The 24538-nt window shown below is 43.5% G+C and overlaps 1 protein-coding gene across 1 annotated transcript; it reads right to left on the reverse strand.

Moving 5' to 3' along the window:
• Positions 1–1486: 1486 nt before the first annotated feature.
• On the reverse strand, positions 1487–24257 carry RPS24 (ribosomal protein S24). The gene is made up of 7 exons (XM_086922447.1): positions 24130–24257; positions 16680–16745; positions 15798–16007; positions 7186–7296; positions 5661–5678; positions 2002–2022; positions 1487–1562 (listed from the first exon to the last, which is right to left on the reverse strand). Exons 1-5 carry the CDS (start codon positions 24130–24132, stop codon positions 5673–5675), a joined length of 396 nt encoding a protein of 131 aa, XP_086778573.1. The 5' UTR covers positions 24133–24257; the 3' UTR covers positions 1487–1562; positions 2002–2022; positions 5661–5672.
• Between the last annotated feature and the right edge of the window lie 281 nt (positions 24258–24538).

The following is a 24538-nucleotide window of genomic DNA, read 5'->3' on the forward strand; positions in this document are numbered from 1 at the left end:
ATCCAGGAGGGTCTTTAAAGAGGGGGAAACTTTAAAGAGGCCTTTGAAGTGCACAGATGCTTGCCCTGGCTCCACCCACTACAGGGGTGTATACAGCCCTTTTGTGGGGACAGGACCCAGCATATTCAAGTTTAGGTGTTAAGTCCTCCCTCCCTTCCTGCCCAGGAGGGCCCACCAGGATGTGGACAGCCCATCAGACACCTTTGCGGAAGGCTGTCTGGAGGGAATGCACAAAGCCCAGCTGTCCCTACCCCAGATGTGTGTTTACAGACCAGCACAAGGCACCAAATGGTTAAAGTAGGAAAAATGCCAACTTACTAAAAGAGACCTTTTTAGAATTACAATTCAAATTCTAACCACCATAAATTGGGATTTTAAATTGCAGTAGTGAAAAACAAAATGTAGGATTTTTTTACTGCCAGGACATTTAAAAGTTAAGTGCATGTCCTACTTTTTAAATACACTTCACCCTGCCCTTGGGTTGTCCAGGGAATACTTTAGGGGCAACGTATTTAAAAGGGAAGTTGTGTCTTGCCAGGTCGACATGGCAGTTTAAAACTGAACACAGGCTCTGAAATGGCTAGCTTGAGACATGTTTAAAGGAATACTGCAGTTGGTGGCACAATCAGTGCTGCAGGCCCACTAGTAGCATTTAATGGACAGGCCCTGGGCACAGGTAGAGGAGCCACTCAACATGGGGCTTAAGTAAATTAAATATGCCAATTGTGGATATGCAAATGTTACCATGAATTTAGCAGAATACACATGCACGTTCGTGAAGGTTAACTAGGTCAGCAAAACAGGTCAGAAGGATGCCAGGTCTAACTAGTGCGTGCAGTTAATGCCATGTCTGGCTAACACATTGGGTGGCTTACTGGAATGTGAAGTAGTTGCTTGCATGTAAAGTTAGTGCCTCTGGAAGACCAGGAGGGTTTGGGTAAAGCCATGAGTATCATTTAAGGAGAACCAAGACAAATGCTAAAGAACTAACCGCAAAAAAAAAAAAAAAGTAAAGTGTGGCATGATTGAGAGGTGTGCAAATAAGAGACAGCCAAAGCAGAGAGTGACAGTATGGCTTGCTGCTGCTCCATCCATCCATCCTTGTAAGCTGCTGCTCTACTGATCAATTCAGGCCACAAGCCAATAGACTTAAAACTGCAATAGGCTCAATTCGAACATCTCTTGTTTAGGTGATAAAACACAAACTGTTTCAATACCAACCACTGTTTTAACATGGGAAAGCGCAAGACAAAACCATTTTGCCTTAGAATAAAGGTTCAGCTTGCATGCAGAGCAACGGAAGCACTGCTTTGGGAAAGCTAGGAAATGCAATGCAACCATCCACTTCCCGCACTATTTTAAAGTTAGCAATGTGGTTCGCCACAGAGGTGAAGAGTAAACGCAACTAAAACATTTAAAAAAACGATCCAACAGTTAGTGATTCCAATCAAGCTTGAAACGGATAATAAGCGAATTACAACGGGCATTCAATTTTTATACATTTTATTAGAGAACGTTGAGCACTGTCTTCACGGACATGGCAACCAGGAGGTTCAATTCTTCTGCAAAAGAGTAGGAAAGAAAACATAAGTTTGGATTCTGCATAAAATGACCAAGATAAGCAGTACCAATAGAGATCACATTTTGGAAAGATTTAAACCGGTTCGAAATTCTTCGAATGAGCTTTAACCTTTTTTGCACTGCAATCTGAGTTAAGACTTAGCCTCCAAAATAATGAATGTCCCACAAAATCGGATTATAAATTAGACTGAGTAACCGAGATTTTTAAATGCAGACTAGTTATGTTGCCAATCCCATAATTCATTACTCAATTTGAATTAAAACCCCATTTTGCCATTCGAGCAAACTCAAACCTGCCCATAGTAGAAAATAGCCACAATTTAAGCTTGAGAATAATTTTTCATAGCATTCCATTTATGATAAAGTGCATGACAAAATATCTCTAATTCAATATCGGTTTTACATAACAATGATACATACCTGTTAACATTCTTCACCTCACTGAAATAACACAAAGAATGCACCGAGGCCAGAGGGGGGAGGAAAGGAAATAAAGAAAGGGAAGAAATTAGTTCAACTTTAACTTGTGAAAAAAGCATTAAACTCATTTGAGCTATAACTTTGACATTCATGTATATTTTATGTGCACCAAGTCTAAAGATGCCTTAATGTACAACTCATTACCTACGTGAATTATGCCTATTAGGAATCTTGATTTTACCCACTCAATCAAGTAGGCATGTTCATTTAAAAACATACATGGCAGCATAAAGCATACTGGAAATTCAATTTTAACAGTAAGTTACCGCAAACAGGATTACCCCCTCAAAATACTACCATCAATTTGTTCACAGCCCAGAGTGTAAATGCAAAACAAACTCCTTGCAAGCAAAATTATTAGATGTCAAAAGTATCAAATACAAAAAAGTGTCAGTAACTCAATACTTCATCATATACCTGGGTAATCGGCCAATGAAATACATCATTGACTTGTCTATAGTGCTGTTAGATTCTAGCTCCAAATTGCATTTCCTGTCCACAACCCTGTGCTGTTGCAGTAAGTCAAGTGTCAAGGCAGAACGGGCTGTATATGGAAAAGATTGGTAAATACCACCAAACCCATTAAAACGTCAAGCATTAGCCCTTAAAGACTCAGGAAGAGAGAACTAGTTCAAACCACTGTCAAACTTAATCCTAGCTGGTTTCCATGCCATGTAGAGGTCAATGGATTGGCCACTCTGTAAAATGTAAGTGAGCTGCATGTGTTCACTCATTGAGCTTAGAGTAATGATGTGAATAGTAAACAGATCACAAGTCCTTAAGGTTGGAGCATTAACTAGCTCTGTATGCAGATGATATGTTGGTATATACAGCAAATCCAGACAGCAATACCTAGTCTGATGGCGAGCCCTGAGAGCTTTGGCAACATGTCGGGATATACAGTTATTGTGGACAAAACCTAAGTCATGGATTGGAATCAGGGAAAGATTAGTCAGGGGCGGCGAAACCCCAAATGAGATTTATAAGCATTTTAACTCAGAGGTTGGATGATATTCCACGGGTCAACTGGAAAAAAAATGTGCCAAGAGGTAGTGAGACTCCTGGTAAGATGGGCCAATTTACCATTAAACATCCATGGCAGTGTTAACCGTATGATGGTTATTCTTCCACAAATCACTTCTCTTCAACTCTATACCGCTTACTTTTCTGAGAGGATATAGCCAAGCTGCAGGGAAAAATAGGAGTTTTATTTGGGAAGGGACCTTGGATAGCCTGGAAAAAATGGAGGCGAAAGCTTGGGGCGGGGAGACTAACTCTCCCGGATCTGTTTATCTATTGTTTTGCTTTCCACTTTAAAAATTTTCGGATGTTTCCAAATAGAGAAGATATTTTATCAGTGGAAAGATTATATGGGGCAATGCTAAGAGATTTGGGACAGTCACTTTTTGTTCGATTATGGTGACCCGAAGAATTTAAAAAAAGGTCAAGCTAATGTTTTAAAAACTGCATTAAGAACATGGCTATGTGTCCGAAGGAGGTTTGGTATACCTTATTATACGTTGTCCGCACTAATTTGGGATTCCTCTGGTATCCCAGATTTCTGGATAGACCAGCTCAGTCAACTCTTAAAATCAGAAGGTTTAAGTTATTGGGCGGATCTAAGAGCAGGGTGGGGCTTGGTGGAGTGGGAGGCGTTAAAGAATTGCACCATGGGTCAGCTAACAAGATTCAAGTACTATCAGCTACGATCACGGTGAGCTTCCCAAGAGTGGACTGAAGAGGATGAACTATGGTTTGAACAGGTGATGAAAGTTGGTTCCCTCAAGAAGGAAGTTTCAATCTGGTATTGGGGCTTTTTGGAGGCAGAAGATAAGAGCTTGACAGATTTAACCAACACGTGGGAAGAGGGAAATTTGGAGGAAAATTTAAAGCAAATATGGAATGTATCTTTTTCTACTTTATGTGTAGTGGTGAAACCTGCCTCACTTGACATCAGAGGTAAGACCTCAACATATATTTTTTGGGCTATAACCAGAAGCAGGCTTGAAGGGAAGCTCTCCCATAACATTGGTCTTATGTGATCTTGTTAGCGAGACAGGAGATATGTAGGCTTTGGAAATCAGTAAATCTCACACTTATGCCTTATTAGCATCAAGCACACAAGTCAGGTCGATATTGCTAGTGACCCAAAAAGTTTCGAGTGGGTCTGGGCGCTCTGCGTAAACCGGCAACAAACAAGAGGGTCCAATGATTAAACCATATATGATGGAGGTACCTGCTTTCTCCTCTTGTCTATGTGTATGAGGGAGAGTCACATGGAAACAGCATTATCTTTGCGTGGACAGGCTTACACTCTCCCATAGTGGAGAAGAGCTGTGCCAACAAGAAATATGGCAGGATGAGGTCAAGGGGGAAAAAAAGTATTTCTGAAGAGGTAAGCAAATAGTTTTAGTGGATAGTTTTGATGAAGCACCTGAAATGAATCTGATGTAGTTCACTATTTGCTGTAAAACTGTGCAGGCCTGTTAAATGTCCTAGTTTAAAACTTCTACAACCATTAAAAACCCCTATGAAAATGGACACGACTAATGAGAACTTGTGTAGAAACACCAATCTCATACAGTCCAGAGCAGTTCTTTCCACAAACTCGAGGGGCTTTGTGGTGCGAGTAGAATTTAATTAGATAATGGTCCATTTGACAAATTTTCTTTCAGGTGAAGCAATTTCAGCTGGAACTCCGGCCCAAGTGTACAGGAGCAAGTCCCACCTACTAGAAGAAAAAGTTCTGTGTTGATCTGACCACCAGGAAATGTTGGACGACATAAACCTGGCATCCCAACCTACTTTGAGAACCTTGAACCAACTTATAAGCACTCATGTGGTTATTATGCAGCAGGCAGCCAAAAAGACATTGGTAAGGCACTCATTCAATCAACTTTCAAGGGACTAACATATTCAACGTTACGCTGCCTTAGCATGGTCGTAAGCAACCAGGTCAACATGCAAACTTTTAATTACAGCAACAAAATTCCTGGAATTTCTTATGCAACACTGTTACAAAATGAAAATGTTTTGCCAAGCAATATTTTCTCGGAGAAACAATCAAGTATCACCTGGAACTTTATGTGCAGTGCACACCTGGTTTAAATGTTATGCAACAAATCAGCTAACCACATTTCACTAGGAGCGCAATTGCAAAAAATAGAATGTAACAAAACTTTGGAAGAAGATAAATTCCATGGTTTTGCACACACTCCGTGCATTTTAAACAAATTAAAAACGGACTGTAAAGCTCTCCAGAGGTATGAGTAACTAAGAATAATGTATTACAAGATGTCTCATTCAGCCTGCTATTGCGGGCACATCTCCACTCCACTGTGGGATTAGTAAGTCTTTTACATAGTGTAACCACGGCACGGCGAGTAACTGCTTAGGTCCTCCACACCTTTGTCGAGCTGCCTGTCTTTCTTAACACTCTACTTCTAGAAATCATCGTGCTAGTACATGCAGAAGTTACGGACTAAACTGAAAAAAACGAGCCGTGCATGCCAGGTATCATCCAAATATTACAAAAGCAGTGACCACTGTGCTTGTGATGCTGAACCCACACAACAGAAACTCATGCATTTGCTCAGTACCTGTTAGCCACCTTATTTCTGGTGAACAATTCCAAGAAAGCAGGAAAAGAAGAAGGCGAAGGGGAAAAAAAAGTTAATGTTCATCCGGAAAGAAAGCCCAAAGAAAGGTCCAAACCTTTGCAACTATCAGAGGAATCCTAAAAAGAACTATAATTTCAAGCACATCACCAAATCAGTGTTCAAAATAGATTGTTAGCTTAAATGATTTGTTGAGTTCACTATTGCCATCTGTATGGCATCACAGCCGCGACAACCTACTGGATAGTCCTTCACTTTAAAAGTAACCACCAAACAGGCCTGGGTCTTCTAAAGTCATACCAATCATCTACTTGCTACTTAATGAATGGGACAATAATATCTCACAGGGACATTAGTGAAAGGGTGGCTGGAAGTTCGAAGCTATCCATTCACCTTACAGTACGCAGACAGCAATGTGCGTGCATCTGAAAGGAGGGCTGAGATCCCTATGCAAGCCGGTACAGACTGATCTGACTCTTACACAAGGGGATGTCTGGGTGTCCCTGCGGTGGTGCAATTGTGCACCAAATTTATTTGGGAGTTATTTTGGCTTCGGATAGCCTCTTTGCTTAAAATTCCGGTTCAGCAATATGGTGAGAGTACAGTGGCAAAGTGTTACCTCCTTTGCGTGGGACCTATTCCTTCATGTAAATGAGGGACAACCATCACCCCACCGCCAGTGCGCTAGGGAGTTATGGAAACTAATGTGATCTAGTAAAGAAAGGGCTCCACAAGTGCCTGTGTGTCCTTCAGTGATACTTGCATGCTATGGAGGGGGGAAATGCACCCCCCCCCCCGCACTCATGAGGATCGATTAAACTGCAAACATGCCAAATACATTTTGCTGCAAGTCACAATATACTGAAAGCAAGACTTGAGTCTGCGCCCAAAAGGAAATGTTTAGAGCCTTTCTATTTCACTTAAGGAAAGGGTCAGCTTGATTTCTACCGCAATTCTAATACAGAATACGCCATGTTATTTAAGAACCACATAGTCACTTTCAAGTCACTCCCGATTAGTGTCGTGATTTGAACTAGGCACACTGATGTAATTCAAAAGTACAGGCAGTCTTTTTTATAGCCTACTTACACACAAAGACTAGAATTAAATACAGAAATCACTGCTAGTCAACGAGAATTAAAACATGAATGTATGAGATACAACCTGTAAAGTTAAATGTGATTTTCAATACTCGCTGTAATTTTGACACATTTTCAAAAATTATTGGATCGATAGTTGGATAAGGCATGCCGATACAACCCAACCATATGAATGCTCCATTCTTTTAAGCAGCTACACCAGCATATTGGGTAAAAGTTTCCTAAAATCGCTAGGCACTGCAAACGGAACACAAACTAAGAAAAACTACAAAAGTACGTCAAAATATTACCTTCTACAATCCAGAGGAAAATTAAAATAGAAGAGAGAACTATGGTTATTTTGAGAATAGATTTATGTGGTTCGTCTGCAAACCTGCTCGGTGAGGGTCTTCGTGCTTTGATCTTACCTTTTTGCCAGCACCAACATTTGCCTTTGCTGTGCCCCGGACCTTCTTCATTCTGTTTTTACGTTCTTTGCGCTGTTTCCTGGATGTCTTTTTCTTTTCATACAGTCCATGCTGTAAAGGGCCAGAAAAATACATGGATTTATTTATTTAATTTTAAAAGTTTTATATAGCGCGAACAAGATCTTCGCAGATATCAGAGCGCTTTACATAGAAGGGAACATAGTCAGACAAGTAAATCAGTAGATCACACAATACAAATAGTACAAATGAGTGACTGCAAAGCCAATCATGTGAGTAATAAGACAACTCAAACAAATAAGTAAAGGGGTCAAACATGTAGTACGTTAGGGTGCAGGGTGTTAATAGGGTTCGAGATAGTAGTTCAAGTGTATTTAGCCATGAGGATAGCTTTTACTTCTTTTTTAAAGAGTGTAGTGGAGGAGATAAGCCTGGTTTCGGGAGGGAGTGAGTTCCAAATCCTAGGCGCCATTCCTGAGAAGGAGCGCTTGTATGTTTTTTCCTTCTGGAATCTTCGAGGTTTCAGCAGAAGATTGTTTGCGCCTCTCGTGTTTCTAATTTCCCCAGAGATTGTCAATTTCTGAGCAAGGTAGCCGGGTGAGTTTAGGTGTACCGCCTTGTGTGTCATGCAGGCGATTTTCAGATGTATTCTGGCTTCAAAAGGCAGCCAATTCAGGGATTTCAAGTCAGGGGTAATGTGGGAGTGCTTTTTTGACCCAGTGATGAGTCTCGTTGCAGCGTTTAGAGAAGCTTTTAGTGGTGCGGTTGTAGTTAGGGGGAGTCCGCAGAGGGCGGTGCTGCCGTATTCAATTTGAGGGATGACTAGTGCTTGTACTGCAGTTTGGAAGTCTTTGGCTGGGAGGTAGGGTTTAAGTTTCCTCAGAGTATTGATCTGGAAGTTCGCTCCCTTTGTTGCCTTGCTGATATGTTGCTGCATGTTGAGATTGGTGTCGAGTGTTATGCCTAAAGATTTTGCTGAGTCCACGATGGTGGGTTGGACATTGAGTGCGGTTTGGAGTTTAAGCCAATGTTGAGTGGTGGATATCTTCGCTGGAGGTGAGATCAGAAGGAACTCTGTTTTCAGGGCATTGAGTTTGAGGTGATTGTCGGCAAGCCAGGATTGGGTGCATCTGATCGTTGAGTTCAGGATGTCATTGGGTGATTGTAATTTGAGGTAAAGTTGGGTGTCATCGGCGTACTTGTGAAAGTGTACATTGGATGCTTTTAGCAAGGTGGCGAGAGGTTCCATGACTAGGTTGAACAAAGTTGGGGATAGAGAGGATCCTTGGGGGACGCCTAGCGTTACAGGTATTGGCGAGGACATCAGGTTGTTGCTCTTGAATTTCTGCGACCTGTTGTGAAGAAAGGAAGTGAACCACTTGAGGACAGTTCCAGATAAGCCCATTCTTGTGTTTAGTAGTTCTAGTAGATTCTCATGTTTAACGGTGTCGAATGCTGAGGAGAGATCAAGAAGGATGAGGAGGCAGGTGTCGTTTTGGTCTAGCATTTGAAGTGCGTCGTCAATTATGTGAGTCATAGCAGTTTCTGTTCTGTGTCCTGCTCGGAAGCCTGACTGGTGAGGGTTGAGGAGATCGAATTGCTCAATGTGTTTAGTCAATTGTAGTTGTGCGCATTTTTCCAGCAGTTTGGCGAGAGTGGGGATATTGGTGATGGGACGGTAATTGTTGAGATCAGAGGGGTCGGCTGTAGGTTTCTTTAGTAGAGGTGTGACCTGACCAACTTTGAGGGAGTCAGGTATGCTTCCTTGTTGGAGAGAGCTGTTGATGATTTTAGTCCAGAGAGGGAGAAGCAAAGGGGTACAGTCTTTTACTGCGAAGGCAGGGAGGGGGTCCGTGAGGTGATTGGATGGTTTCAGGGTGCTGAGTAGTTTGCCAATTTCTTCTTCCGAGTATGTGCCAAAGGTTGACCATGTAGCATTGTTTTTTGGTTCAGTGGGTGCTAGGCATTGGGGTTTGGAGTAGAGGCTTGCGTCAATGAGGAGATCGCTTTTTATTTTGTCAGTTTTTTGGATAAAGAAAGCAGCGAAGTCTTCACAGGAGGGTGCCTCACGCCCAGTGTTGAGTGGTTGTGGTTGCTCCTTGGATTGTGACTTGATTAGCTCAAACAGTTTTCTCGGGCGGTTTTTTGCTTGGTCGAGTTGGAGGCTGAAGAAGTCCGATTTTGAGCGTTTTATTTTCCTGAAGTAGGCGTTTTTTTTTTTCTTCAGATCTTTTAGGTGCATTGCGGAGGGAGCTGATCTCCAGGTCCGTTCTGCCATTCGCATGTCTCTTCTATCCTCGTTGAGACTCCCGTCGTACCATGGTTGAGATTTTAGTAGAGACTTTTTAGCTGCATAGGTGCAGCCTCATTAATTATAGAGGTCATAGCGTTGAGATAGTGGTCAGTCAGAGTTTGGACGTCCGTGGCACCTGTAGGTGGGAGTAGGAGATTGCAACTGTTAGGGGGCAAAGAGCCTGGGTTGCGCTTTTTCGAGTCTCTTTTCCAGACTTTGGGCTTGGAGAGTTGAGCCGGGTTGACTGACTTTCATTGATAAAGAATGTGATAATATGATGATCTGACCAGTCACAGGGTTGGATGGATTAGAGTTGGATAGCGTCCTCTTTGGAGATGATCAGGTCGAGGGTAGAACCTTTCTCGTGGGTCGGGCTCTTGCATATTTGGGTGAGGTTAAGGGCATCGAGGACATTTTTAAGACTATTTACCACCGCGTCGTTGCGGTCATTCCAGTGAAGGTTGAGGTCACCAAGGTATATTTGGGTGAGCTGCCGTCCGGAATTGGTTGAGATCATATCCATGATTTGTTGGGAAAAGGTGAGGTTGTCCCTGGGTGGGTGGTAAATGCTGTGAAGAGAGCATATCGGTTTGCCCTCACTAATAATGTCAAGGCAGATGTATTCCCAGGATGTTGGGGATGGTAGGGATGTGGAATTGACTTTCTGAACAGAGGTTGTTCCTGTAGATGCATGCGATTCCACCACCTATTTGGCCTGTTCTGTCGAGCCTGATAATGTGGTCGTTGGGAGGAACCAGAATGTCCATTATGGGTGTCGAAGATTCAGTTAGCCACGTTTCAGTCAGGATGATTAGGTCAAGGTCCCGCGATAAGAGGAGGTCAGCAATGGCTGCGGAATGTTTTGCGGCCGATCTGCAGTTGAGAAGAGTGCATTTGAGACGGGGTGTGTAGAGGGTGTTAGATGGTTCTAGCGAGAGAGGGACTTTTCTAAGGTTATTGGGGATGGAGAATCTGCTGTTTAGTGTGGGTGGTCTAAGGGGATTTGGGTGTATCGTGGGAATGTTGCGGTGTGGGGTGGTTGTGTGAATTTGGGGGGCTGGGTCATAGGAGCGGAGAAGGGTGAGTGTGTCGAGGTCAGAAGAAGAGTTGTGGGTGCGGCGAGGGCGGTTGTTGCGATTAAGAGCTGGGATTGAGGTCAGATTGGGGGGTAGCTGAGTGCAAGAGTTAGTCGGAGGGGTGGGGGACAAGTTGGGCGGGGAGGTGTAGATGTGGGAGGGGTTGCAGGGGCGATGCGGGGGACGAGGGCAGTTGCTGCGCCTATGAGCAGGGATTGACGCCTGGTATGGGGCGTGATGAGAGGGGGAGTCCGCCGGCGGAGTAGGGGACAAGTTGGGAGGGGGGTGGAGGTGGGTGGGGGGTGTATGGGGTGTGTGGAGAGTAGTTCTTTGATGGAGTGTATGTCTTCTTTGATCTGAGTGAGGGTGGCCGTGATGTATTCCATCGTAGGGTAGGTGGTGGGGGTGGCAGTCAGGGGTGAATGGCTCACCAGGGAATTCGTGTGCAGGTGGGAGGGAGGGCTGGCATTCGAGCAGGTCTGCGTTGTGTTGGGGTGCGGGATGGGGTTAGGGAGGCGAGAGGTTTTGGGCGGGAGGGGTGTGGATGAGGTAGGGAGGAAGTTGGTGTTATGGGTGAGGGCATTGGTGGTAGGCGGGGGGTCAAGGTGTAGGCTGGGAGACTGGTAGCCGTGGTGGGGGTGTAGGGAGGGTAATGGGGGCTGAGAGTAGGAGGGGAAGTGGGATTGGAGATGGTCCTGTTGAGGGGAGGGGGAGTTAAATTAAGAGGGGGTATGTTCTGCGAAGTTGGTTAGAGGGTAATGAGGACTGAGAATGGGGGGGGATAAAGGGAGGGAATTGTCTGAGTGCGTGTTATTCTGGTGCTGGACTAAGTTAGGTGTGTTATGGGTGGGAGCTGTGCTGTCAGCGGCGAGCGGGGTGTTAATGCCCGCTGTAGGTGTGATAGGAGTGTTGAAGGTATGTGTGGAGGTCTGCGAGTTGGTAGAAGGGGCGGGGGAAAGAGCGGTGTATGAGGGGGAGCGATCTGTGTCTGTGATTGAGTGCTGAATTGGGATAGTGGGGTTGTGGGTAGGGGATGGGAGGTCAGGGGTGGTAGGTGTGTCCCTGATTGAAGAGTATGTAGCTGTGAGGTCATGGTTGGTGGGACTGGGGGAGATATGAGTGTCCGTGAATTGGAGAGGCGTTCTTTGAAAGTGGGGAACATGTTGTCTAGCAGTTCCAGGTTCCTGTCTGTGGATTGTGATAGGACAATCCCGTTATTGTAAATAGGGATGGTGGCTCTGCCTGGAAAGACTTGGGATGGTGTGATGGAGAGAGTTAGGCTGTGAGCGGATTTTCTGGTGGAGGAGACGGTGAGTAGGGTGAGTAGGGTGAGGAACGCTTTTCTCCATTGAGCTCTGCGTGTGGTGTGGAAGATGATATCGGTGTTCAGGGATCCATTGACCGGTGAGAAGTAGGTGTCAGCAAAGGGCGTTTCCGGGTGTGACCTAAGGAAGTTGTGTTTAAAGCGTTGGCGGCTTTTTTGGTGAGTGATGGTGGGTAGTTGATTTTGTATGTGTGTTTGCCGATGGGGTCCATGTTGCGTTGAAGGATTAGGTGGGTATGGGAGGATGCACTAGTGCACTATACTGGTACCAATGTGCAGAAAAACAAGTGTGCAGAAAAACAGGTGCATACAGTAGGTTACACAGTAATAAGTTATAAATTACCAAAGTGGCACTAGTAATCAACCAGCATACCCAGGATATAAGAGTGAGCAGTAGGGCAAATACATACGGTAAATTGTAAGGTACAAGGTGTAAGAGTAGGCATAATACTGATAGTATATAAGGGTAGGCTACAATGGGAGAGTGCACTAATGCACTATAGTGGTACAAATGTGCAGAAAAACAAGTGTGCAGAAAAACAGGTGCATACAGTAGGTTACACAGTAATAAGTTATAAATTACCAAGGTGGCACAAGTGATGAACCAGCATAGCCAGGATATAAGCGTGTGCAGTAGAGCAAGTACATACGGTAAATTACAAAGTACAAGGTGTAAGTGTAGGTACAATACTGATATAAGGGCAGGAAACAAAAATATACGTAGATACGTGATACGTAGAAAAGTAGGAGTGGGTGTAGGTTGAGGAAGTGAGCAGGATAGTGCAGAATACGGGTGAAAGTATAATACTGATAGAGTGTAGGAGCAGGATACAAATGCAAACACCAATTTACATAAATCAAAAATCAAGAGTCAACATTGACCTTAGTTAGCAACCAAGTTATATGAGGTAGCAATCTGTGCATTACAATTGTTTAAAAAATAACATGTAGAGGTGACACTAGTGAGCAGCAAGAGATATAGGAGGTAGCAGTCGGTGCATTACAGGAGAGAAGAGTGAGAATGGATGCAGTTTGCAGAACTGTGCAGAATAATGCAGAATAAAGAAGAAGTATATGATATATGAGGTAGCAGTAGGTGCCTATCAGGATAGAGAAGTGGAGATAAGTGCAAGTTGCGAGAATGTGCAGAATACTGCAAGGTACCAGTTTAAGTAAATTACAGGAACAGAATGCAGATGTAAACAATAATGTACGTAAATCCCACATTCAAATCAAAAGTGACACTAGTTATCAACCAACGTATATGAGGTAGCAGTCTGTGCATTACAAATGTTCAAAATAATCATGCTAATATTTACATTATTAATTCCTAATAAACCGAAAATATTTACAGACCATCTGAATATTGAGACATGCCCCAACTAAACCTTCATAATCTTGCTGCCAACAGCAGATTACCAAACTGCAGAAATAGTTTATACATTCCACTACTGCAAATACTAACAGGTGAGGCTTTGGATTCACGCCGAGCCCTTTTACAAAATGCTGCTGAAAATCTCGCCAACGCAAGAGCTATTGACTTTGCGGATGTGTGTTAGCCATGTAATACACCAGAGTGGTTGCGGTTTAGTATGGTTAAAAGGAGTGTTGCTTAGTAAAGTGCATTGGCATAGAGTCCAGTGTTGAGCTGTGCGGAGTAGACTGGAGTGACCTAGTCTAGGGTGGAACAAAGGTGGAGCTGTGCCGAGTACCGCAAAGCATGCATGGCAGCACACTGCCATTAGACAACACATTTTCAATTCAAATGACCGTTATCAATAAAACTATGCAGCGCACACGATAATGTGTGTGAATGGCATTACCATGTGTATTGATTTGATCATATTAAAATAGGTCTCCAATACACTTCAGAATTAACAAAAACATTACATTTGTGCGTTAATAATTGATATATTTTTAAATACTTGCAGAATACATTTAAATGTTCGCTAGGGGGAAAACAATTTCTTTTTAAATCAAACTATTTCCTACCCCAGTATCCAGCAAGATTGTCACAAATCCTCAATCTGTAGCCTAAAACAGTAAACACCAAGTTCCCTAGAAAGACAGTGACATTTGACTTTGGAGTCTGAATGCACAGAAAATGTGACAAGATAGGAACAAGATTTACAGGCATGTTTAAAGAAAGGCACACTTGTGGAAGAATACAAGGGGAGTTTGTGTGAAAAGGCTTTGCTTCTAGGGCGGGACAAACTCACCCGGACAGCCTAACACAAATAAAGAGACCACATAGAAAGCCAAACAATGTGAACAAACTACAAAGCCAACGGTAAGCAACGAATCCAAGGGAAGCTTTCTGAACGTCTCCAAGAATGCTTTAGCAAACCAGATTCGACTTTAAAAAGCAACAGCGAAATGTGAAAGATCCAGTTGGAAGCAGATATCAAAGTGCAAACCTTTAGCAAAAACCCAGAGGCTGTAGGCATAGTGGGATGTGAATTCGAGATAAAAGGGCGGGGAAGAGGCAAAGAGATTTTGCTAGGGGTAAGTGAAGAAGGGAAAGGAATATATATAACTGGATAGGAATTAACACCAACTAGTTGGAGGGCATCCATCACTCGGGTAGAACACTTATGTGGAAGGATACAGATGTTGGTTCTTAAAAAATTTGATGTACAGCCACTAAAATTCTGTCAATTGAGGGGCACAACGGTTAAGAAAAGTGAAAATTGTTTGAAATAACTCACCCACCATAATACGATCAGAGCCATTGAAGCATTTGAAGGCCATTAACTATGGATGGGCCAAGAAGGGGACTACGAGAGTTCAGTTACAGAAATACAGTGTAAAAAGTCCAGAATAAAGACGCGGGGAGGTTCATTATGGGATCAGTGGCTATGCTGAGCAAAATAATTTAGAGACAATAAAAAAAGGTTTCAAAATCTGGATTCTACAACAATCTGACAAGGGAGCTGACTGTGTAGACACTGGGTCAATAGAATGCAGTCAGCGCTCTGGACAGTTTGTTTTGGTAGGTGGGGACAAAGTAGGAAAATTGCAACACATTTTGAGACAAAAGAGCAGGCCGTGTTGGAGACAAAGTGGTGATGAATAAGCAAGAGTTTGTGCACAATGGACTTCGCCCATTTGAGGACAAGGTGGAGAGAAAAGCTGGGTTCTTTTATTTGTGAGTTCCAGAAATCAATATACGATCCTGATTATTGTTATATTTTAGCAGAGGCAAAATATATCTATAGTACAGATGGTCAGGAAAACAATGGTATGGACCAGTGCAGGTCTATGCTGACATTTCCGATCTGTGAAGTGTGCAAATATGAATCAACAAAATTAAGAATTGCAACACAGTAATTGAAGGAACTCCTTCAGAATTCTCAGCCACTGGTGGTCACTCTGGAAGACTTCCAGCCCATCGCTGTTGTACACCCTGATGCTCTAAACAGAGCGTGGAGATTGTTTTAAGAGTTAGACGACAAAGTGCTTTTAAGGAATCAAATGAGTTGGTAGTATTTTTCAAGTCGGGTAAAGAGATAAAACCATGCTTGCAGGGCTAATATTTAGAGAGGCACACGATCACAGGAATATTCGAGTAGGGCAGGAGTTATGACTAATATTTAGAGAGGCACAGGTATATTCGAGTAGGGCAGGAGTTATGATGGTTATGATATATATGTAAAAGACTGAACAAGGTCTGCAACATTTTAAGCTGCGCATCAAGGGCCACATCTTTAGAGGATTAAAAAGAAGAGTAGTAATCTGTACCCTACAGGTTAAATTCCGTGAGCAGTCACTGGAGGTGCTACTTAAACTATGGTTGTTTCCTTTATAGATAGTCTAAGAACACGAGCCAGCCTGTCGACCAACCAGGAATCCTTAGTAATATAAAATTAGCCTCCAAATTGCAATCTGTCCGGATACTTACACGGGCAAGCCTGTGCTTGGGCTCATTCTTCTTTGCATAGTCGAGAGAGTCGTAAATCATACCAAAGCCTGTTGTCTTGCCACCACCAAAGTGAGTTCTGAAGCCAAATACAAAGATGACATCTGGGGTGGTTTTATACATTTTGGCTAGCTTATCCCGGATTTCAGTCTTTGGGACTGTGGCCTTTCCAGGGTGAAGAACATCAATGACCTGTGGTTCAAATTTAAGATAGGCTTTTAGAATGAACAAAAATCATACACCGAACATGTAGTCTTTGCAATCACCAAACAAATGCCTTCACAATTTTAGAAGTAAATATTCTGCAAATCATTAGAAAAATATTCAAAAACTCAGGAAGCCCAGAAAACAAAACTGCTGGCTTAGGGCACATTTTTACTTTGAATTATTATTATATAAATATATATTTTTTGTAACAGCCCGCATTCTTTGTGCACCAACGTAAGCATTGAAAGGTACAGATTTGGGCACATACAGCTTCAGAACTCCAATAATGACCAAACATTTGTAGAAATGAGTAGCACAAACTGCTAAAAAGCAAGGTACGCTGCTCAGCTGTAATCAAAATCACAAACTGAAAGCCAGTACACACCACATGGCAGATACCCGGCAGCAGTATCCAATTAAATACTTGAAACAGATGCAAATTACACTTGCCAGAGGAGCCATTTATCGTTAACTTTTCTTCGAATTAACGTGGCCAAATATGCATTATTTGCTGCTAGATGAGCTCCCGCTTGGATTCTCAGGCACTTAGTTTACTTCAGTAAGTATTACCCCAGACATAAGGAAGCTAAAAGAGCTGACAGCAATATGCAAGTCAAAAAATATGTAAGCAAAAACATTAATAATAAAGGTAATTACCATCTGCTTCCGTTGCAGAAGCCTGTTGGTCATGAACTTCCTTGTTCGGACCGTCACAGTGTCGTTCTACAGGGAAAAGCATCAGAGTGAGTTTTCGTAAAATGACAACAGCACACCGAACTTCTATAAATCATACCAGGTAGGGTGATTAGTGAAAAGCCGAAGGCATGCACAGCTACAAACACGTCTTCATCAAAATAAAGCAGGTGGGCAAAACAAATCACTATTGATATACAAGCATCTGATTAATGATTCAATTTACTAAACTACGCTTTAAGTTTGAAGATGGTTAGTTACTTTTATAACAGTTTATAATTTGTCAAATATTTTCTAACTCGCTAAATGTTTAGTGATACCAACACGTACTGATGAGCAGCACAACTGCTGCTACACTGCATCTGTCCCACCATCATTCTTTTACATCAAACCAGAATAAGCAATACTCTGAACACTCTAGTTCTACAATATGTACATTCTATAATGTACAAACTTACCACATTTCTACGCGGCTCAACAACTATTTGGCTATCAAAATGCTCCATGTTTTTCATAAAGATGCTTGTAAAAGGAGTTTTACTGACAAGTTGTGTGATCGTACCTAATCACATGCACCCCCTTCCTCTAAACTATTTTAGAATCTGTCTGGGGATGCATTGGTTCTCATCTCAATGGCACTACCTTGGAAGTTTGGGCAACACTGTTCCCACTGGAACAGTACCAAAGGTTATGCACATATGCTGATCTCTGGAATGGACTATCACGGTGAAGAAAACCAAGCTATGGCAGTCAATCAGGCTCACTTTTTCGAGAAAGCTTGAGCGAGGCGAGTGCTTTTTTAGGTCTCGTCTGAGCCAGCGTGCATGCAATGCGAGGCTTTTAGTAAGGGCTTTAAACTGTCTACACACGCTTGTGCTTTTTTTCTCCCATTATATGCTATTGGCCTTTGCATGCGTCTTTCTAAGAAAGACAGCAGGTAATTGGTCAATTCTCTCTCCTCTCCTAGGGAGCTCAGGAGCGAGCAAGCCGCAGAGTGGCCAGGTGCCAGCTGCTACCTGACATTCTTTGCAGTGCGCGCACACCGCGCTGGATTTTTTTCCTACAAACACGCATGTCCGCCTGTAAAACCTCCATTGAGAGGCCCCTGATTTTGAAGCCATACATAAAGTTTCAGGGCAGCAAGCCAGAAATGTGTTCCAGTGACTTTTAAGTACTGTCCCTCTGTAACTCGTTCAATCTCTTGGCAACTGCCTTTAAGCCTCTATCTTTTACCCCTAATCTCTTGTCCACGGTCTCTCGCCGCCTCCCACTTTCTCCCCAGTTCGCTCTCTTTCTGCATCTTGCGCGCGCACACACACACACACACACACACACACACACACTGATCCCTTTTTATTTGGGATAATCATTGATTTTCAGAGGCAGATTTAAATTATTGGCGATGAATATGCATGGAGTTGTCTAACTGTTAAGAGTGAGTAAACCTTTAGGGTACACCTCAGTGAGTTCCGAACTTGCTGCTGAGATTTGTGTTCAGTCTGCAGGTCACAGGTCTACATCGCGCCTAACTCGCCTTTTCATACTTCAGAGGTCATGTCATTGAATGTTTGAGCCAAGTGTGTGCAATATTTATCGACTGCAGCGATACAAAAATCGCCAGTGGTGACCAAACTAACACATCCATTTGCTGGCTGATTGATTAGTCTGATTTCCTTTTGGTTACTATCCTTTCTCCTTTGTGCCCCAAAACACCTGCGACCTAGTGAAAAGTGGTTTGCAGTGCTAAAAAAAAAAAATGTTTGCTGCCCCCAGTGTTGGTATGTGATCTAGTTCAGACAACAAACATCTAACCCAGACACTCAATTTTTTTCAGAATTTTGATAGCTAATAGAAATGAGGCGCATAGAGAATTTGCCCATGACCCCACAATATCAAAGTACGGAGCTGGGATTATAAGGGTTCCTGTTACCCGAAAGGTAGTTAAGAGTTTAACCTAAGGACCACATCACATTCTGGACCAAAGATGTTAACGCAAGAAAAACGTATGTTTGCATTACATCGCATTGGAAGGTTCTGTTGAATTATTTGTGGGCTGGTGTCTCTGTGGGCCGTTTTTTTCTCCCCTTTCCTAGTCCACAGAGAGTGGCCTAGGAAAGGTGAGAAATTAAAACCGGCCCACAGAGGGCACAGAGAAATGAAAGCAGCCTAGCTGTGCGCCGTACAGCGATTATCAGCTATGGCCTCTCCTTCACTCCCTGCCCTGCCAAGCAATCACGCTGAGGCTGGGCTTGGGAGGGGTGATTGCTCAGGCCTTTGAGCCATCTTCACCTCGGCCCCCCCGAACCCCAGAAACAGTGTTACTCTTAACACCTCGCCCACAGCCCTTCACATTCAGGGCATAGTGGGCGAGGAAGAATGGGTCTCGCTGTGTGGGCCAGGTGATGTTTGGAACTCAGGCACCATCTTCACCTCGGCCTCCCCCTGGCTACCTTAGATGACCCAGCAGCTGTGTTTTGTGCTCCCCTACCAGGACATTGCCTTGAGGCCTGGAGGGTTGATTAATTTACTAATTGCAGGGGCCTTGCCTCTGTTCATGTCAGAGGCGCAACTGGAGCCAAATTTCATGGGGGGGGGGGGGCTATGAAAATATTTCGGGGGGGCTGAACCTTTAATCAGTAGGCAGAGTGGAGCTGCAGGGCCTCCAACAATGGGTGAAACAGCAAGGCCTAATTAACATTCAAATGGTCTTTTAAAGACCTGTGAAACGTTCAGGTGTGGCTGTGTGTGTGCCCGGGATCTGTCTCATCCCGGGCTGCCACACACGAAGGGAGGGGCTGAAGCGCGGTGAGTCCAATGGGTGTTGCACGCCTGGTTCATGTGTCCTAAGCTGAAGGGCTGGGGAGGGCTAAGTAGGTTAGTAATAGCAGGGGCGTTGCTGCTTTTCAGGTGCTCCTGCGCTGGAGGGCTCGAATAATTTTGTGACAGAAAGGAGCCTTAATGTTTTTTTTAGTTGCTCAGCATGTAGGCCATTGTCATCTTGGCCCTGTGTCCTACGCAAGAACAGTATTCTCCCACTTTCATTCCTTGTCTGTGCAAATGGTGTTTCATGAAAGGGCACGCCCCTTGAATGTGGACCACGCCCCTTAAATATGGGCCACGCCGCAAGAATGTGGGCCACTTTTTTCGTCCGTGCCCGAGCCAAATTGTGATCCCAATCCGACCCTGACCCCTACTATGTATATTCCACCCAGACAGGCAGCTGGAGCAGCCTCCTGAGGCTGGGAGATAACAGACGAGCGTGCCTGCCGCTTTCCGAGGGACATTCCGTTCTAGCACAGTTCTTTCAGAGTGCTGCTACCTCTGGGGTGTACGGATCCCTGCGAGGTCCCCTCCTAAATAGGAACGGCCCCTCCAGTTCTCTACTATGTGGCACAGCTGTGAGCAGGGCATGATGGCTTGAGGGAAAGAAACCGTGGTCCAGGGACCCAGCCGAGGCTTCGGAAAAAAGTTGAATATTTAGTTGCTGCTCTGCCTGTCACTGCATGTCCTCTTAAAGATGACCGCAGCATGACACCAGGAGTGCGAACTTGGGGGGGAAGGGGGGATTCAACGCTGCCTCCAAGACATGGGAATGTGGACTCCGCTCACTGGTCCTTATACTAGCACCAACAAGCACACACTGCTTGGGTTGACCGGCGCCACACCAAAGTGCGCTCTAATGAGTTAAGGAACATCTTTAGCTGTCGCTTCCCGCATGTAATGATCTAGAGTTGCATATAGTAACAAGTATAGCTATTAAACCATGTGGAGGATTGGAGCAATGACGAGTTGATGGATTCCACATGCATATATTCAACAGAGAACCTGTCTGCATTAAGCATTTATAATTCTAGTTTTTAAGGCAATGGACACGGTTCCTGCTTCAGGGTGCCCTCTAGCAGCTGCAGTCTAGATCTTTTACTATATGCTGCTACCTTCACACGTAACATGACCAGCGGCTATAAACAAGAACGTGGAAACGATGACACCATATTTCTAATACGCAGAGAGCTGGGGGTGATCAAGAGCGCAGATGAGAGTAACTCCATGGATAAGAGATGTACTTCAGTACTCCCTAAAGTGAGCAGTACACAAAATGCGGCCATAGGCTGGTCTGTCTAAAAGTAATACACTTTACTTTGTAAGGTAACGTGGGAGCAAGCCGTGCTCTTCACGTGTAGCGGCCAGGGTCGGACTGGAACAGTAAATAGGCCCGGACATCAAAGTAAATGTGGACCACGTTACAGAATCAGATAGCTAAAGATTGGCCCACGTAGGTTTGAACCTGTGAAGTCACGCTCTGTAGGTATTTTACAACGTATGGTAGACTGTCAGCATTTGAGCTTGCTACAGGCAACGTTTGCAATCATATCAGGCAAATCTAAAGTAAAAAAAATATATATATATATAAAAAAAAAAATCGCCAAACTCCAACACAGAACAAGGCCTACAAACAGTCAAACAACCGACCTACACACTGACCTGTCAGACCACCCCATCTGGCACTGCATGATTGCCCCATGGGTTAGTCCGACCCTGTAGTGGGCCAGGGCTGTGGCGACTTTATTAGCAAAATATTGATGTTGTTGCAAAGCAAGGATTGTACTTAACAGACGGCTCTCTGTGCGTGGGGGGCTCTCTCTGTGCGTGGGGGGCTCTGTGTCCGCAGCTCTATGTCTGCGAATACTCTCTACTACTCTTTAATGCTCACCTATTGCCATTGTAAATGACAATACCATTTACTTATGTTAAAAAAAAAAAAAAAAAAGGAATAAAAAAAATGTCATGAACAATGCCAATAGCTCTACCTTTAATAATGCCGAGACCATTGCATTGTGAATGCTTGTTACTATTTCACTCCGGTCGTGTATCAGCACAGCACCCTCTTCATGTGGACAAGTGCTTCACGTTTCGTCTCAGATTATAATAAACAAAACTGACTAAGTGCAAACCGGCTTGAAAACACACCTGTAAATCTTTTTCAGGAATTTGCCTGTGCCGCTCCACCCGTTATATTAACTACTTTGGCGTCTATCTTCTATAACCCGCGCCATCCCATCCCAGCCCGAGGCTGCCTCTTATTTTCAGTCAACTGATGACTTTATTCAGATTTATGCAAACTAGCTTGATTTAAAAGCTACAGTCATGGACAGAAAGCGACACCAGTTAAGAACAGGAAATTTTATTTCGATACTCGCTGTATTTTTAGTTTATAAACACAGTTTACTTTGTTTGCCTAAGTTCAGGTTTTAAGAATGTTGTGACTTGTCTTTCGGAAGCAAACATGCTCCTATGACGGCATTATAATTTGGAACTACCACTTATAAGGTCCCAAAGGCAAGCTCTATTTGCTATGCCAATGCTGGTTTTCAATGAGAGAGAAAAAAAAAACCTATTTGGCTGTAGAGTAGGTTTATTATGGACCTGGAGGTTTTATTTAAACTACGGGACAAATTGATCATTTCAATGAATTCCTACCCAAGCATTACTATTGGACTGCTCGATTCATGTTTATTTGCCCCCCACCCCCCTTATACAGGGAGGCGGCAATTCCATGATTCTTTCATGCATTAAGCAATCTAACAAACCTAAAACGACTTCTCAATTATGCATCGTCTTAGCAGAGGTTCTTTCTCGTTATTGCTATATTTCAAAGTCGTTAATCGTAATTTAACTAATACATTACTCGAATAATATGCAATCTAACAAACCTAAAACGACTTCTCAATTATGCATCGTCTTAGCAGAGGTTCTTTCGTTATTGCTATATTTCAAAGTATTAATCGTAATTTAACTAATACATTACTCGAATAATATTCCAAAAATGCATCTTATAGGTGGGAAACGCAGTTCAACAGTGAAGTAGTGTGGCTCACTGGTTAGAGGCGGCAGACCCGAGAGCAGAGGACGGCCCAGGACCAGGGTTCGATTCCCGGCGCGGCAGGTTTCTGGACAAGGGTCAGCGGACTCGACAATTCTCTCGCCTCGGTGCCCACTCTGATCAGCGATCACACTCGGCAACTCTGGGCATTAGCTAGCCTCATCTTCACTAAGGGCCCGACCAGACCGCCGGGGATGCCTGGTCTCACCCTGGAGATACCCATTAAGGGACCATCTCTCAGGGAAGCCAGGAAGGGTTTTGCAGCGGTCGAAGCGCCTTGGGACCCTCCGGGTAAGTAGTGCGCTATATAAATGCCTATACATTTACAATGTAGAAGGCAGAATAAGAAAGAAGCCTTCACATTCCTTGCTCCAATACAACGACATTCTATGCCGGACCGTCAGACAATCCTGGATTACTGGCATTCTATAAAAGAAGTTAATATCATACACTATACTCAGGACAACTGAACTGTGCGCCCAGGTGGCAGCAGCATTTTCCAGCATAATCTTTGCTCAGACTGTGCTAAAAGTGTAAAAAAGAACAGCGATTTGCTGCATAATCTGGTCTTCCCCGGTCCTAATTATAGTGGCTGACTAAATTTCACCAACTAGGACTACCCACAATGTCTCAGTATTGCTTCCATATTGAATCTCAATGGTATCTTCTAAAATATGTGCATAGGGACAATAACTTTATTGGGGGGTGCTGTGTAATACTTTAAAGAGCTCCATTGCACGAAGTCTAGTTCTGCGCAATAGTAAAGTACGCGTTTTATTAAAAACATCTCTAACACGAAATTTCGCCGACAACTTCGTTTTTATCAACTTAAAGGGAACAAAACTGAGCTAAACACTGGATCGGTGAAGCAATTGAACGATGTGGCCAGCACAAAACAGGCTTAAAACATACGGTCTTAATATTATACTTTCAACGAGGAGACCCCCATGGTCTTCCGTGCCTCCCACACTTGAAGGGGTTATTTTGGTTAGGGCTGCATCGGAGGTGTCCCTCGCCGAGGAATTTATCAGCGCACATACACAATCAAATTAAACACGTAATCAACATACCTCTGAATATTTCACAGAACCGCTACCATCACACTAAAGACGACCTATCCTTCTTTTACCTTAGGTGCCATTTATTCTACCTTACCAGCCGTTGCACCTCAAGCATGGCCAGCATTTGGACGCCAACATTTTAGCCGCTAAAATGAGTCAACACCACTACAAGTTAAGCTTTTCTCCAGTACCCAACTCCCCTTCATTATAAACTCACTGTGCGGTCAGACCACGAGGTGGATTGCAAGATTTTTGCTATACTATGAATCAATTCAGCAAATAACCTAGGGAGCCTTGAGCACTAAACTATCATACTCTGTGGCATAAAATAGATAGTTCGCACGTTAATATTGCTTACGACGCGAGTGTAAAACATTAATTAATCGCTATCAATCACGCAAATGCAACCTGGGGTCAGGATTGAGTAGATGGACAACAGATTGTAAACAATTTAATTCGGGTACAAGCTCACCATTTTGGCAGCTGCTCGTCTCGAGAAACTGGTAAAGGAGGAAAGAACGTTCCGCAGCCAATCATATTGCAGCACGCCCAGCTCGACGGAAGGGGGAGGAGCACAAGTACAACCAACCACGGTGTAAAATTCAATCTACCGACAAATGGGGTGGCTCGAACAAAATAGCCAATAAAATAGGCGTATAGAAATGGTTTACAGTAATTAGCAGCTCCTCGAAGAGTTCTAATAAAGACTAGAATGCTAACCAAGAAAAAATGAAATACCACTCAAACCCTCTTTGCTTGAAAAATAAATGTATAGCAGAGATTATATCCATTTTATTAAGGTTTATTTAATAAAGGTCTTTTTCGCCTTGCTACTGACAGATTATATAGTCTTTCTTTTAATCCCACGCACTCGCGGCGGT

The sequence above is a fragment of the Lissotriton vulgaris genome, chromosome 5 (assembly GCF_964263255.1).
Source record: "Lissotriton vulgaris chromosome 5, aLisVul1.2, whole genome shotgun sequence".
Classification (NCBI taxonomy): Eukaryota; Metazoa; Chordata; class Amphibia; order Caudata; family Salamandridae; genus Lissotriton; species Lissotriton vulgaris.